A 14,989-nucleotide genomic window follows, 5' to 3' on the forward strand; every position below is an offset into this window, starting at 1 on the left:
CATGGAACCAGAGCAGTAGCAGTTTTGAGTCCTGGAAACTTGATTTCTGAAGCAAATCACCGATTGCTACTAATGACATACAGTGCAAAAGTCTGGCGCTGCCTCTCTTTCCTTTATATTTTGCCAGGAAAATGGAAATAGGTGCAGAAAAACTGTGTTTGTACAATTTTACCGAGATTTGAAAGTTAGTACTTGGTATAAACGCCTTTATTCTTTAACACAAAAGAAGCAAAACATGAAGAATTTGGAAGTGGCTTAAGATGCTTGATGAATACTATAGAACTGAAGAGAAAACATTTTAATAAAGAAGTCAACAGAAAAGTCTTCAGAGAATAACAATTTTAATGGAAGATAGTATTTGAAAATGTCACACATTTAATAAAGTGCAGAGTTAAACATTTGCCTTGTGAGGTCTAGATCATCATCAATGATCACCCCAGTTTAAACAGCCCAGGATACCACCGATGATGGTTTAGATGTCAGACGAACGTATATATTAATCATTTTAAGACAAACATTTGTCTAAACCACGTGTGACCCTCTGCTTGTAAGCAAACATCTTTTTTTTTAAAGTACATTTTCCCCCTCAACAAATTCAGGTTCAATTCAGTGATTTTAGATTCACAATCTGAATAAACTAAAGACCTATTTATATTTGAATACAAGCAAAACGATGGCCTTTTTGAGACTTGTGCATTAATGATCTACGCAGGATCAGGATGGTGAAGGAGCAACAGGTTAAACAATATTTAGAGTAAGCATGTCCCAAACACAACAATTAAACACAGTTTGCCAAAACAGTGATGGAGGTAAGTGGTTGATACGCATAGTTTTCCTATGCCTGGTTTAATCATGCAAATATAAACAGTCAAATATGCATAGTGTATATGAAACAGTGCGTCTTTATAAACTGAGAAAACTCTAAACCCGACAAAGCAAATGAAAGCTGTAAAGCTGAGTGGTCCTGAATTTAAAAATATATAATTCCCTGTGTTCATCAGATGTTCCTGGACGTGGCATTCTGAAGATAAAACTTTGGTCAAACGATACTTTTAAAGCCTGACGAGCCGGCAGAACGGGTTTAACTGAGCTGGCCTTGAAATGCATCCTGTTCTAATAACTACAGGAATACAAACGGTAAAAACAAACAAATAAAAAGAATTAAGGCACCAGATTACATTTTTTCTCCCTCTCCACCAAGTTCCATGAAATTCAAGTTAGTAGCTTTTACATTATTGGGATGACTGACAGAAAAAGTGGAAACGATTTCACACCCACACTGAAGAAAAGGCAGAACACAGCATGGCACGTTAAATAAACAAACTGACCGAAATGTGACAATAGACTAAGGAACAAATACCTCATTTTTGGCATTGGACTCAAATTCAGATTTGGATTTCTGCCAAAACAACTGAACTTAAAGTATCCTGTTACATCCTGGCACTTTGTGCATTTTGATACACATCTAGCAATTTGTTACCAGCGTAACACAATCAGAGTCTTTACACCACCATTTTCAACATGAATATTTTTTGTAATAAAGTCTTAGAGCAAGAAGTATAAGCCTTGCCAGTGATCTTTAAATGCCACTAGGCACTTATTTGAGTAGTTCCTAAACTAATTTTATTTTTAAAAGTCACTATAAAAACTTCACATATAGATAAATATCAAAGAAAAGGTTTCCTTTAAATCCATAAATGTCAGATTTTAACTTGGGAGTCCTTACATGCCATCTCTCTGCCTCACAAGATCTCTGGAGAAAGACACAAAAAGATCTGCTGTCCATGAAAAGTATTACAAATTATCATTATCTGTGTGAATGATTAAAACTGAGACATCCTTTAGACACATTAAAACAGAAAGATTGGAAGACAAGGCCAGTGCTGGTTATGTGATGATAGTACGATTCATGGATTCTTCATCATTCGATTTTTTTGAGCAGTCATCTAACTATAATAAACTTTGTGACAGACTGCCACAATGATAGAGAGACATAATGGAGCACCTTGTGAGAGGATGACAATACCTGTTGAAAACGCCTCTCGTAAGTAGCAGTGCATGAGAGGATGAATCCTGCCTCTAAAATGACAACTTTGAATACTAATCCAGAGGATATGCATGTATAGTGATCCTGCTGACTAGTGGTGCAACGGATCACGGTTGATCCGTAATCCGAACCAATCCCACTCCACGGTTCAGCACGGACGTGATCCAAAGATTCGAAGAAAAAAAAAAAAATTAAAAAAAAAAAAGTATGTGTATGGTGCGCGTGGTGGGTCTGTCAAGCGATAGTTATGGCCAGCGATGGTTATGGCCAGCGATGGTTATGGCCAGCGATGGTTATGGCCAGCGATGGTTATGGCCAGCGATGGTTATGGCCAGCGATAGCGGTCCAAGTGGAGGAGCAGAGGAGTTTGCGATATTTAAGCAGCCCTTTGCTGCCCAGTCCGACCGGGCTAAAGCTATTACAAAAGCTACTGGGGTGTTTAGCTGCAGACGGGAGGCCGTATTCCGTTGTGCAAAACAAGGGGTTTAAACTATGATCAACGTGCTTGAGCCACGCTATGATATCCCGTTCACGTCAACTTTAGTGGCAAGATCGTTCCAAGCATGTATGAGCAGGAAAAGTTTAAAGTTACGGCTGAACTGTCCCAGGCATCTTCTGTTGCCCTAACTACTACAAATGGGTGGAGCTCCAGGGCAACGGAAAGCTACGTGACCGTGACAGCTCATTATATCACAGCGGAGTGCGATATAATGAGCGGTATGTATTATTGTAGGGTCTACCTTACAATATAAAGCGCCTTGAGACAACTGTTGTTGTGATGTGGCGCTTTATAAATACAATTGAAATGAATTGAATTGAGTGGTAGATACAAAGCCCTATACTGCCCTATATTGTACCAATATATATATATTTTTAATAATTGCATGGAATGAGTCTTGAGTTGAATGTTTTTAACAGGCAAAAAATACTTCAATAAGTAAATGTTAAATTTTTGTCTTTTTTCGCCGATCCGAAAATTGATCCGATCCGTGACTTAAAACTGTGATCCGATCCGAACAGTGAGATTTTTGATCCGTTGCACCACTACTGCTGACCCAAGAAAACGTAATCTTAAACACGTTAATGTACACAAACAAGTATAAGACCCATTTTTAGTCCCCTGTCCACAGAGTTTAGCACACCTTCACCCCTCGCATACACCTCAGAGTATGTTGAATAACACCATAAAAGTCAATAACAATAAGTGATGGCTGATTAAATATAGAAGTGACTTGCCAGCCACATGCAGGGATGTTATCAGTTATTTTCTAAAATCCACGACTCGGTCTATCATTGCCCAGCCAGGTTGTTGCCTCCAGGATTTATGACCATGGAATCCAGGAAGGGACGGAGAGCCTGGCCAAATGGTCTGTGAGGAAATACAGCAGAGAGTACAGTTACATTACAAACCAAAGTATTAGTCAGTTATATCATACAAGAACAGCAAACACTTAATACCACAAAAGTAATCGTTCAAAAGAGACGCAGGATGAAATGATTGTACAGCATACATCTTCAATGTCTTTAAATAACAAGAATTGGGCACTTAAGTTTCCATTTATTTCGGATTTTTCTACAAACGACACCGGGTCAAAATTAAATCACTCACTTAAATCTTTAATAAGTGGAGCTGAAAGTTCTACGTGTGAAAAGGCCAATAAATGTCTGAAAGTGATCATAGCTGACCAAAATTAGTAGTTTATTTTGGGCAGTGTAAAAATAGTTTTCTCATTCTCAGTGTTTTGAGTGTTTCTCAACCCAGGTCTCTAATTTTTGACAACTGTACATTCATATTGTAATGGTGTATTTAATACAACATTCAGGGTGCATATAATTTCAAATGCATTTTTCCATTTATATTTATTATCTATAATATAATTGATATTATTATGCATTTTTAGTATTTTGCCATCAGTATCAGCAGAGACTCAATTTGACTGCACAGAATTAAGAAGCTTACGTGGCGAGGATGTCAGATGGAAGGTCTGTGATGTACGATGGGATCTTTCTGCCTGTCAGGAATTGAGCCACTTCACTGCTGAAAGTGTTGCAGTTGTTCTCAAACAAGTTGTAATTGGCACCTCTGCAACAAATGAAGGAGGAAGTCAGAGGAGGGAAGAAGGAGGAGTTCAAAGCGCAGAGAGAGGGAGAGAGAGGTGCACCACAGGGTGGAGAAAAGCAGGTGAGTAGCAGGAAGTGATGAGACAGAAACATTTTAAATGCAAAATAATGAGGGGGAAGAACACTATATGTACATTTTAGCTCATTCCTAAAACTATTATTTAGACTCAAACAGGGCAGTAACGCATGAGCCTTGTTCTGTGCATTCAAGCTATGCACTTAATTCTACTGGTGCTACTTAAAAACAAATCATTTGTAACTGTTTGGTTCAGTTGTATTTTTCCAAAAAAACAACAACAACAATAATAACAATTATAATAATAAAGATCTCATCATCTTCTTTTACCTGTACTTGGACTCTCCCAGTGAAGTTAAATACTCCTTAAAAAGGTCTTCAGGCACTTCAGTGGAGCCCATATCTACTACAGAATCAGGCGGCCCCAACAAGGTGCCTCCCTAGGAGACAAACAGATGCACACTTCAGTGACTTGTCACTGAGACTGACACAAGTTTCTTGATTTTGTGTCTAGATCAAACGGCTTTAAAGTGCACTGTTTATATGAGAGGATGGTGCTGATTCTTACAGGTGGACAATTGGTGATGCCTGTTGATCCACCAAAGTAGTGCTCTTTCCCGTGGACCACAACACCCGTGTGCCTGTTAGACGCCAATGCATTTGTTTTTTTGGTTTTTTTAAACAGTGGTATTAAATACTTAACTGCAGCTCAGGTGCTCAGTGAGAATACTTTTTTATAAAACTTTCTTCATGTAAACTCACCATATACCATCAATATGTCTCCCTGTAAAGATAAAATAATTTAAATTACGATCAACTTTTTCCGCCCTTAGAAAACAACAACTTTCACTTCCGAAGCATCCCACTGAGTCATGACAGAGTTTGTCAGAAACTCACCCAGCATGGAAGCACTCAGCTGACGGGCCATCCCTCTGGACAGGTCATAAACGTAAAGTTTTACTGGATAAGAATCAGTTTGGTCCATGATAACGCAAAACGATTTATTCGAAACGACAATGCAGCTAACCTTTTAGAAAGTTACTTAGTCACTACAGAGTTCCCAGCTAGCTAGCTTCCCGGTGGCAAAGAAAAGTTTAATAAACCTTCTGGTGGTGGAACTGTGAGAAAGAATAAATTCAGGCTACAGGCTGTTTAAAATGCTAGTAATAACTGTAAAATAAAAAAGTAAATGTAAAACCTAGCTCGAAGTTGCCGGGAGTCAATTCCAGTGCTGTGTCACTGTCTATCAACGATAACGCTACTGTCCTATCACGTGAACAGCAGGCTTCCGGCTTTAGGGTAAATAAACCCCGCGTTTTTAAACGGGATTGGCCAATACCTTAGATTGGCAGATAAACTGCCAATAGACGATAAGACATCCAGTAGGCGTTTGAACCGTGCTTGTTCACGTATCTGAACGCGCCAGTGATTGAAACTAGCCTGGACTTGTGTGCAGAAAGGAGAAGCACACGGTAAGTGACGGAATTCTCTGACGAAAACTGTGTATGTATTTCATTTATGTTGTAAGTTTAGGCTATCAATTTTCGTGCCTCATTAGACCCATAACATTGTTACATAGTGTGCTCCTAAATGGAAATGGCACGAAAAGTGGCTAAGTACAAGCTAAGCTAGCTAAAATTTGCTAGCTAAAGTTAAAAACATAGTTAATTAAACATTAGTAATGCGTTAACGAGACATTAAAACTGTTTTGAAATACCTTGTCGTGTGCATAATGATTATTATCTGGTGAAAGTTGCACCATATGTTTATTTGTAGGAGTACATAGGATGCACTTTTTAAATACGCCACAGAAAAGCCTTCTGCCATTGGTACTTTGTTTGAATCTAGTGTTGTAAATGCGGCAGTCTTTTATCCTTGGTTTTCACAGTAAATCCTGAGACGGGACTGAAGGCAGCACCAATGGCAGAGTGGAACGCCTACTACCAAAACGAGGATGAGGAGGGAGAGCAAGAAGAAGGGGAGCAGTCAGGGGGTAAAAGGAAAAACCGCTACTCAACGCTTATTTACACCGCTGTGCAAAAGTCTTGAGCCACCACTTATTTGTTTATATTTAGCTTCCTAAGAGCCCCACTTTGTTGTGTTTTGTGTAATAGCTTTCCAGGTTTTATGAAGGTCTTTCAAAGTTTTTCTTTAAACATTGGCTGCTTTCCCCCCTTTATTAACTCCAGTTCTTGAACCTGGCAATTTTCAGAGGAATGCTTTTAATTCTTAATTCACTTAACACTGACTTATAAATCATTCAGGTGTAGAAAGGCAACTAACAATAAAAGTTCAGCTGCAGAGTTAGGTGAGGCATCATCAATATGGAAGAACGGTCGTAAATCACAGCGGCATAGCTCCATATATTAAACGTCAGGGCTGATATAAGAGCATAAAATATAATACAACGTAGGCAGGTAGAAGTCAAGCCGAGCAAATGCGCCATCTTCCTGTCACAGTCAGGAAGTTTGAATGTTCTTCAAGAAGCCTGGAGAACTACTCCTAAAGACTACTTAATGAAATGACAAGAAACTTACCTTAGAGAGTTAGGGTTGTGTTGATGAATAAAAGTTGGCATACCAAATATTGACTTTCAAGTTTGTAAAATAGTATAAACTGACCTTTGTGAGAATACTTGCCTTATATACTGTATTTCCTTGTATCTTTGCACATGTTTCAATAAATGCTGCACCTGGCAAAAAGTCAAGAATTGAGGGGTGGCTCAGGATTTCTTAAATGATACTTTTGCTGTTATCACATTTTATTATCACATTTTAGTTATTAAAATCTACTTCAGCACAAGTAAAATGTTGGCATGTAGCATTGATACAAAAAGTGATATTGAAGTGACAACAGAATAAACCAGGTCTCCATCTTCAATAGGAGACTACAAAATTACAGGGAGAGACAGCTTGGTGTTCTTGGTTGATGCCTCCAAGGAGATGTTCATCAAAGGGGAAGACGGGGAACCCTCCAACTTTGATATGACCATGCAGGTGAGATGGCTGGTTATCTTTTTCTTTTGCTAGTTTTAATTTTATAGTAGTTATTTCGCTCTGCTTCATATAGCAACCTTGTAACAATGATGGTTTGTGTGCTGCTCTTGTAGGTTGTGCGCACTGTGTACACCAGCAAGATCATCAGTAGCGACAGGGACCTGGTGGCTCTGGTTTTCTACGGCACAGAGCAGAGCAAGAACCCCAGAAACTCATTTAAGCATGTCTATGTGTACCACGATCTCAATGAGCCTGGTATGATTGCAGCTCTTTCAAACAAACGCATAATTACACTTTATTTTGTTATTGTTTTGTTTCAAGCACAAATGTAGGCAATCTTCTTATCTGCAGTTCTTTTTCCTCTTTTTTTTTTTCTTTATTTTAGACCAAAACTTAAAAAGAGCAGAGCAAAGCTGCAGTCAATATTGGCTCATACTTCCTCAGTAGTTTGTAAACTGCTGAACATATCTTTCTTATACCCTTGTCTGTCTCTTGCTTTGGACAGGTGCAAAGCGAGTCCAGGAGGTGGATGCTCTGCGGGGGGAAAAAGGTGCCAAGCTGGCGGCAGAGACCATAGGCAGTGGAGAGACATCATTAGGAGATGCTCTGTGGTGCTGTGCCAACCTCTACAGTGACATCAAGCTCCGCCTCTCCCACAAGCGGCTTATGATTTTCACGTGCAGGGATGAACCACACGGAGGCGACAGCGTGAAAGATCGACAGGCTCGTACCAAGGCCAGTGATCTCAAGGAGACTGGTGGGTCTAAAAGAAGCTATTCACGCAAGCCCTTTTAACTGTAAATTTTATCACTGCCGCTCTGCTTTTATAATTGATTAACTTTACCAGCCTTTCGGGTTTCTATCTTCTGCTAATTCTGCAAGTTCACATTATTTTACTGAAGTGTGATGATTTGTTATCATTGGTAATTGTGTATGTGGGCTGTCTTCCCTCGACCCTCTTCTTTTAGGCGTCGTTATTGATTTAATGCACCTGATGAAACCGGGGGGCTTCAACATCTCGCTCTTCTTTTGTGACATTGTAAGTCCACCAGAGGATGAGAGTGAGATGGGGCTGCAGCTGCAGCCTTCTGACAAGCTGGAGGACCTCCAGAAACGGGTGCGGGCCAAAGAGCTGAAGAAAAGAACCTTGGCAAGGCAAGCAATGGCTTTCTTTGTCTCCATAGCGTATTTATTTACCTTTTCCTCTTGGCTGTTTTTTTACACTATCTATTCTTTCTGCTGTCTTTAGGTTAAACCTGTGCCTCGGGGAGGGCATAAATGTAGCCGTGGGAATTTATGCAACTGCTGTGGCAGCTCGCAAACCAGGTTCCATCAAACTTTACAGGGAAACCAACGAGCCAGTCCGCAGCAAAACTCGAACCTTCCACACCCAAACTGGCAGTCTGCTGCTGCCCAGTGAGATAAAGAAAGCCCAGGTAATGAAAATCTCGTGATCCCAATCGAAAGCAGTGCTATGTTTATTCCATTATTTGAGTGCTTTTTATTTTTTTAAGATTTAACTTACACATGAAAACTCCACTTTATCTGTGTGTGTGTGTTGTGTAGTATTATGGTGGTAAAGAGATTGTGATGGAGAGGGACGAGGTGGATGCCATTAAGAAGTTTGATGACCCTGGATTGTTTCTGATTGGATTCAAACCGATGGAAAAGCTCAAACTGCTTCACCATATCCGGCCTGCTGTCTTCCTCTATCCTGAGGAGGATGAGGTGAAAGGTAGAACTGTGTGTGCAGTCTGATTTAATTCTAGGAAGGAAGAATAAAACCACAGTGTTGACTCTGGATATTTCTAAATATTTTTTCAAATAAAGGTCATAGTCAACTTAACTTAAGTTTCACTCATCTACACCCTGCATGCAAAGACTCTTTGTTCCAAGAACGCTGAGTTAAAGCTGAGTTATGCTTAGGCTCCCCTGAATTTGAGAAGCATTTGATAAAATAGAATTGATGATGGGTTTAAAGTAAAAGCTTTAATTAAATTGTAAGCAGCTATAAAAATTGTCTGTTCAGTCATAGTAAATGTGGATCTCATTGATACTGAATCAGATATCCTGTGATTTTTATTTATTTTTACTCAAGGCAGTTCATGTCTGTTCTCCGCCTTGCTGAAGAAGTGCAGCGAGAGGAACGTGTTCGCTCTGTGCCGTTTCATCTCCCGCAGAAACTATCCACCTCGGTTTGTTGCCCTATTGCCTCAGAATGAGGAGCTCGACGAGGGGAAAGTACAGATTACACCACCAGGTAATGTGGTGCTGGGGTCAAGATGGCTAATTACATTTAATTATTTTAGCTTCTTTAAGTGCAACTTCAGCGTCTTTACAGCTTTTAGCAAAAATAACTAAATTTGACAGTAATACAGAGAACTCGCAAATACATAAATATTACTTAAACATTTGAACTTAGTTGTGTGTAATTGACTGCAGCGTGACGCGTCTTGTCTGCTCATGACTTTACCAGGTTTCAACGTCATCTACCTGCCATACGCCGATGATTTGCGGACTCTGGACCCTCCGCAGTTTCCCTCGGCCTCACAAACACAGGTGGACAAGATGAAAGAGATTGTCTCCAAACTCAGGTTCAAATACAGGTAACTCTAGAGCCCCCTTTTTTTTTTTTTTTTTTAAACAGGAAAACTGAGGAGTTATATCAAATTTCATAAAACTAACAACAAGAAGTACTCTGGTTTATAGCAGAGTCATGCATTTCCTTTTTTTGTTTTTTGCGTAACCACTAATATTATTTTCACACTCTGTAATGTCATGTAGGAGTGAAGGTTTTGAGAACCCAGTCATCCAGCAGCATTTTAGGAACCTGGAGGCCTTGGCTCTGGATATGATGGCTCCAGAGGAAATTGAGGATCTCATCAGTAAGATGCAGACCTAAACACAGATCCCAGTTTCCTTTTGTGGCTGCTAGAGTAATTCTGCTCATCGCGCTCTTTCTCTTCCTCAGTGCCAAAGGTTGACCAAATAGACCAGCGTCTGGGTCCTCTGGTCCAGGAGTTCAAAGATCTGGTCTACCCTGCCTACTACAATCCAGAGAGCAAGCCAGCTGCCAAACGCAAAACAGGTCAGAGCATGAACCATCAGTGAAACTACGTAAAGTTATGTGCTAGTATGTGTTGTGAATTACATCCCAAGCAAAATGTTTCCAGGTAGTCGGATTGACTTATTAATAACTTGCATCATTCAGTAGTTTGGGAATTCTGTGATTTGATAAATCTGATTATTCTTTTACTCCATGAACTCGCAGCTGATACTGGAGGTGGAGCTGAGAAGAAGCCCAAAGTAGAGCTGACAGAAGATGAGTTGAAGGCCCACGTGCAGAACGGCACTCTGGCAAAGCTGACTGTGCCCGTTCTAAAGGACGCCTGTAAGCAATTTGGGGTTCGAACCACTGGGACCAAGAAGCAGGAGCTGATAGATGCTTTGATTGCCCGTTTAGGCTCATGAGGAGTCCACACCAGACTTAATCCACAACAGCTTTGCACAAAGTTCTGGTTAACTTTTGAATCTGTTTGAGCAGTCATCATGTATGGTTCCTGTGCTTGTTTTAAACTCGCTACACGGCCCTCACATGGACCAGACGCTGTTTTTTCCTGTTGGGCTTGATTAGATAAGAATAGCGTGACAGCCCCATTATGTATAAATACTGTTTGAATGTTTAAAAAAAAACTGTCATTCTGTTGTGATCAAGCACTCACTCCAGTGGTGTTTGAAATGATAAAGAAGTCTAGAAGCATTGGAATACACTGATCTTATAAATACTGTAACTAGTGGTGACACTTGATGGCGCTGCATTTGCATTAATAAACTGTTTTATACTACTCACCTGATTCCTTTTATTTACATAATCACACAGGTTAGTTCACCTTAAGCTGCATTTCTAGTTCATGTTGCACAAAAAAAGGTGTGTCCCAGGTCAAACTGCATGATCAGCATTCCTGGGCCTCGTCATTGATTTGTTTTGCTGCATAACAAAAAGGAAGTACTGTTCCTGAGGAGGGCAGGCCTGCGCAAAAGCAGGAAGAAGAAATTAGAGTTTAAACCTCATGTGAGTTGTACTGACAGTCTGAAAGCTGATGTCACTCTTGGAGGGCGATTATCTGGCTACACATCAGGTAAAAGCTCTTCATGAGCATTTTGCTGTCGATAAAGTTCAAAAAGGACTTAACAACATTATGTTATGTTTGGTTTTTCAGCTCTGTCTTGTAGTCTAGACACCTATTAATCAGAACCCTTTGCTTTTATATCAGATGAGTTTTTATTCCTTCCTTATAACTGAACACTTAGGAAAATTACATAAACATTGTAGCGTTTTTCAAGCAGTTTGTTTAACCTGTGTTAGCTCTGAGCAGAAGTGGTGCTGCCTGTTCTTCTTACCTTCACACCAACTACAGTGTTCCCATCTGCTGAGACATGGAGTGTCAGTGTGAGAAAGACACCCCTGTGGATGCAGGTAGGCAAAATATACATAAAAAAAAAAAAAAATTTACACACAAAAAATATGATATTGAATTTTTTTTTTTTTTTAATTTATTGTCTTTTTTTTTTAGTATATTCTGATGATGCATCTTTATTTCTGCAAAATGTATGTTACATGTAAAGTGTTGAGTTCAGGGATTGTAGTTAAGTCTTAAAAATAAGTGTAAACAATAAAAAACCATGTGACACAGCTTTCTTGGGATCCTTCAGGGGATTTCATTTCTATTTTTTTTTCTAAATGTGGGTGAAAGGCTAAACTGATGCTAAGTTGTGAACAGCTCTGCACCGCTAATGTCATGTTTGCCTCCCTGCCTTCTTCTTGATAGGCTGGTGGATGAACACCAACAGTGTCCAGATGGGACTTTTTACCGTGGTGGGGTATCTTCTCTACAGGTTCTCACAGAGTCAGTCACAGAGCAACACCCACACTTGTACTGTTTAATGACTTTTACTGAGTCTAGAAAATAAATAATGAATCTGTAATAGGGAATTATTTTCAGGTAGTAAACAGATGTTTTTAAATCTTACTAGTCTTTTTTTCCATTCCTTTTTCTTTTAAACTTCTCCTGTCCAGCACTTTTAGCAAACAGAATCATGGTCTGCTTTGTTGTGCCAAACACATTTGCATTGCCAAGAGGAGTGCTGTAGACCAGCGGTCCCCAACCTTTTTTGCGCCACGGACCGGTTTATGCCCGACAATATTTTCACGGACCGGCCTTTAAGGTGTCCGGATAAATACAACAAAATAAAACTAGTACTGGTACCGAAAAAAAGAAGATTTATTCATAACACACGTGAAAAGACCCAGGAAAACCGAGTAAACGATAAAAACGATAACAAAATAACGCTGAAAACCGATAAAAACCCTGAAAACCATACATTTCACACCTGAGCCTCAACTCTCGCGGCCCGGTACCAAACGACTCACGGACCGGTACCAGGTCCGAGGCCCGGGGGTTGGGGACCGCTGCTGTAGACAGTCTATAGGCTCCTCTTGTTAGCTGTTTTCTTTTATTTATTTATTTTTTATATCTTTTATTTTAGATCTCACATTATTATCTGAGTGGTTGTCATGCCAGACCTGACAGGGTGTGAGAGCCAAGTTATCGAAAGACAGGAGATAAGGGGGGTGGAGGGAGTAATTGCGAGTAACATACCGCAAACATACGACACACTAGTCTAAATCTTTAAACCGAATCAATAACCTGTCATCTGAACACTTAAATGATTCAAAATGGGACAGAGACTAGAAAGAGAGAGCGTATTTCTCCTATACTGGCTTCTCTTTACTGGCTGCCAGTTAAATGCATAATCGAATTTAAAATCCTTCTCTTCGCATGAAGATCATAAATAATCAGGCCCCGTTCAATTTAATTCAATTCAGTTAAATTCAACTCAACTCAGTTTTATTTATATATCACCAAATCACAACAGTAATCTCAGGCATTTTCTGACAATAATGGAGAAAACCTCAACAATCAGAACAACCCCTTATGAGCGAGCATTTGGCAACATCGGGGAAGAAAAACTCCCTTTTAACAGGAAGCAACCTCCATCAGAACCAGGCTCAGAGAGGGAGACAGGACAAAAGATACACTGAATCATCTCTTAGTTATGCAGCAAGATGCTTAGGATGCTGCAGACTTCCCTTGATTCAATGAGTATTTCGGCTTTAATCAGGTGTTTTCTCTCTGTGTGTTCATACACCACTCAGCATTTCATTATTAGTCACTATTCATCTCTTGCTCATGTCTACAGTGTGTCTTTTGTCCTGTATCAGCTGATTGAATGTAGAGTTTGATTATAGTAAATCCAAAAGAAACAAATAAAAGAGGGCAGTATGGATCCTACAGTTATGGCATATGAATAAATCCATGTTCATTATAGAAAATTATTGTCACACTATTATTATCACACTCTGCGATACTCATTCTAGCCACACTTCCCTGCAGCTCTCCCAGCTCTGATTCGATGGCCGATTCGTCTCTTTTGTTCTTTAACTGGTGAGTTTATCTAAGTTAATACATGACTTTGACTTCCAAGTTTCAGGACAAAACCAGCAAAATGAAACTGAGTTAATTCATGCACACTGATTATTTCTTTTCCCTTCAGGTCTGTCAGCTCTTTGGGGGTGGATAAGTCGGCTTGTGGGAACCCTCCGAGGTATAAAGCACATCCCCCATTTTACCATTTAAAACAAAATCTGTTAAACAGGAGCTGACTTTTTCCACTCCATGTCTCGTGTCTCAGTAATCCAGACCTTGTTTAAGTGGCTGTCTCGGATTTGGCGCTTTTTAGCCAGTAAGTATTTCTCGTATCTTTGTTGGATTTCGTTTTCTCTTCACTGCGTGTTGCAAATAGGCTTTTTCGGAGAGAGCGTAAAAGAAAACGTTTAGAATCTGAGTGGCTATCAGAGGACGTGACCCAGCAGTGCAAGCAGACATGTGACAGCAGTTTAAAATGTGAAGGCATCACAGCTGTTTCTGTGATACATGCGAGTAATTACAACACTAATGTAAATTTCTGTCTGCTTGCTTCCCCAGCATTTTCCTCAAGGTTCAAGTGGATCGCTGCTGTCATCAAAGCCATCAACAGTCAGTTTGTTGTCTTTTTTATTAGCTATATTTAGCTACATACTCTATATATTAGAGCTGGGCGATATGAGATTTTTTCATATCACGATATGTTTTTTACATTTCAGGCGATAACGATATCTATCACGATATAAGCCAAATAACTATATTTGTAAGATTTAAATGTGCCGTTGCTCACAAGTAAAATGTGAAATAATCAGCAGCTTGTTTTTATTTAAATATTTATTTCCCATAATAAGTTCAACAGGGTAGATGTACTTAAGGAACATGAGACTTTTTCAGATAAATAAAGGCAAATATTGCAAACTACACAAAAGGCAGCCGCTAAAGCGTTTAAGTTTCAAAATAGAACAAACGAAACAGACTAAACTGTCAATTCCACTTAGAAACAAAATATTAATTCTAAAAATAAATCTTAGTTTGTTTTACAGAAGAACAGACAAAACTGACTAACTTTTGTCAATATCAAATAAACTGAGAACTAAAAGGAAATTCTCAATCTCTCCTTGTTGTATAGCTGAGCTTTTCAAACAGTTTTAACAGTTACTTTAGTCTGACAAAAGCCGAATGACGAATTAGCGCTTCCAGTCAGAGACTGAGGCTACGTCCACACGTACACGGGTATTTTTGAAAACGGAGATTTTCCGTTTTCGTTTTAAAAAATAATCCCGTCCACACATAAAGGCAGAAATGAAGGAAACAATACTCTCTC

General features: G+C 39.5%; 3 protein-coding genes across 5 annotated transcripts in view; 2 read left to right on the forward strand and 1 right to left on the reverse strand.

The window, feature by feature from the left end:
- Nucleotides 1-324: 324 nt before the first annotated feature.
- Nucleotides 325-5,466, reverse strand: desi1b (desumoylating isopeptidase 1b). Of its 2 annotated transcripts, XR_001336892.2 has the most exons (7): nt 5,082-5,466; nt 4,947-4,968; nt 4,753-4,825; nt 4,515-4,624; nt 4,008-4,130; nt 3,284-3,416; nt 325-1,753 (listed from the first exon to the last, which is right to left on the reverse strand). XR_001336892.2 is itself a non-coding variant. In XM_014338658.2 (6 exons), the coding sequence occupies exons 1-6, from the start codon at nt 5,167-5,169 to the stop codon at nt 3,338-3,340; spliced, it is 495 nt and encodes a 164-aa protein (XP_014194144.1). In that variant the 5' UTR covers nt 5,170-5,466; the 3' UTR covers nt 325-3,337. The 2 variants fall into 2 exon arrangements, 1 of the variants encoding a protein (XP_014194144.1); XM_014338658.2 differs by having other exon boundaries at nt 325-3,416.
- A 60-nt stretch (nt 5,467-5,526) lies between these two features.
- xrcc6 (X-ray repair complementing defective repair in Chinese hamster cells 6) lies at nt 5,527-11,025 on the forward strand. Its single transcript, XM_042227068.1, has 13 exons — nt 5,527-5,656; nt 6,073-6,177; nt 7,068-7,180; nt 7,294-7,435; nt 7,686-7,937; nt 8,149-8,335; nt 8,430-8,616; nt 8,747-8,915; nt 9,279-9,440; nt 9,657-9,786; nt 9,965-10,065; nt 10,152-10,268; nt 10,452-11,025. Exons 2-13 carry the CDS (start codon nt 6,105-6,107, stop codon nt 10,649-10,651), a joined length of 1,833 nt encoding a protein of 610 aa, XP_042083002.1. The 5' UTR covers nt 5,527-5,656; nt 6,073-6,104; the 3' UTR covers nt 10,652-11,025.
- Nucleotides 11,026-11,115: 90 nt separating this feature from the next.
- The window catches only part of LOC102301179 (GTPase IMAP family member 9-like), a 16,449-nt gene continuing 12,575 nt past the window's right edge, over nt 11,116-14,989 (forward strand). The window contains exons 1-7 of one of the 2 annotated variants that reach the window (XM_042227070.1): nt 11,116-11,319; nt 11,547-11,657; nt 12,010-12,087; nt 13,636-13,686; nt 13,796-13,846; nt 13,934-13,984; nt 14,227-14,277. In XM_042227070.1, coding sequence (XP_042083004.1) covers nt 11,618-11,657; nt 12,010-12,087; nt 13,636-13,686; nt 13,796-13,846; nt 13,934-13,984; nt 14,227-14,277 — 322 coding nt within the window. In that variant the 5' untranslated portion in view covers nt 11,116-11,319; nt 11,547-11,617. The remainder of the gene's footprint in view (nt 11,320-11,546; nt 11,658-12,009; nt 12,088-13,635; nt 13,687-13,795; nt 13,847-13,933; nt 13,985-14,226; nt 14,278-14,989) is intronic. The other variant, XM_042227071.1, reaches the window with a different exon arrangement.

The sequence above is a fragment of the Haplochromis burtoni genome, unplaced genomic scaffold, assembly GCF_018398535.1.
Source record: "Haplochromis burtoni strain Fernald_Lab_line unplaced genomic scaffold, NCSU_Asbu1 Contig_242, whole genome shotgun sequence".
NCBI lineage: Eukaryota > Metazoa > Chordata > Actinopteri > Cichliformes > Cichlidae > Haplochromis > Haplochromis burtoni.

Coding starts and splice junctions, on each gene's coding strand:
- desi1b (XM_014338658.2), bottom strand. CDS start 5,169: ATGGACCAAACTGATTCTTATCCAGTAAAACTTTACGTTTATGACCTG. Junction 4,969..5,081: donor GCTGAGTGCTTCCATGCTGG/GTGAGTTTCTGA, acceptor TTATCTTTACAG/GGAGACATATTGATGGTATA. Junction 4,826..4,946: donor AGACATATTGATGGTATATG/GTGAGTTTACAT, acceptor GGCGTCTAACAG/GCACACGGGTGTTGTGGTCC.
- xrcc6 (XM_042227068.1), top strand. CDS start 6,105: ATGGCAGAGTGGAACGCCTACTACCAAAACGAGGATGAGGAGGGAGAG. Junction 9,787..9,964: donor AAACTCAGGTTCAAATACAG/GTAACTCTAGAG, acceptor AATGTCATGTAG/GAGTGAAGGTTTTGAGAACC. Junction 10,066..10,151: donor GGAAATTGAGGATCTCATCA/GTAAGATGCAGA, acceptor TCTCTTCCTCAG/TGCCAAAGGTTGACCAAATA.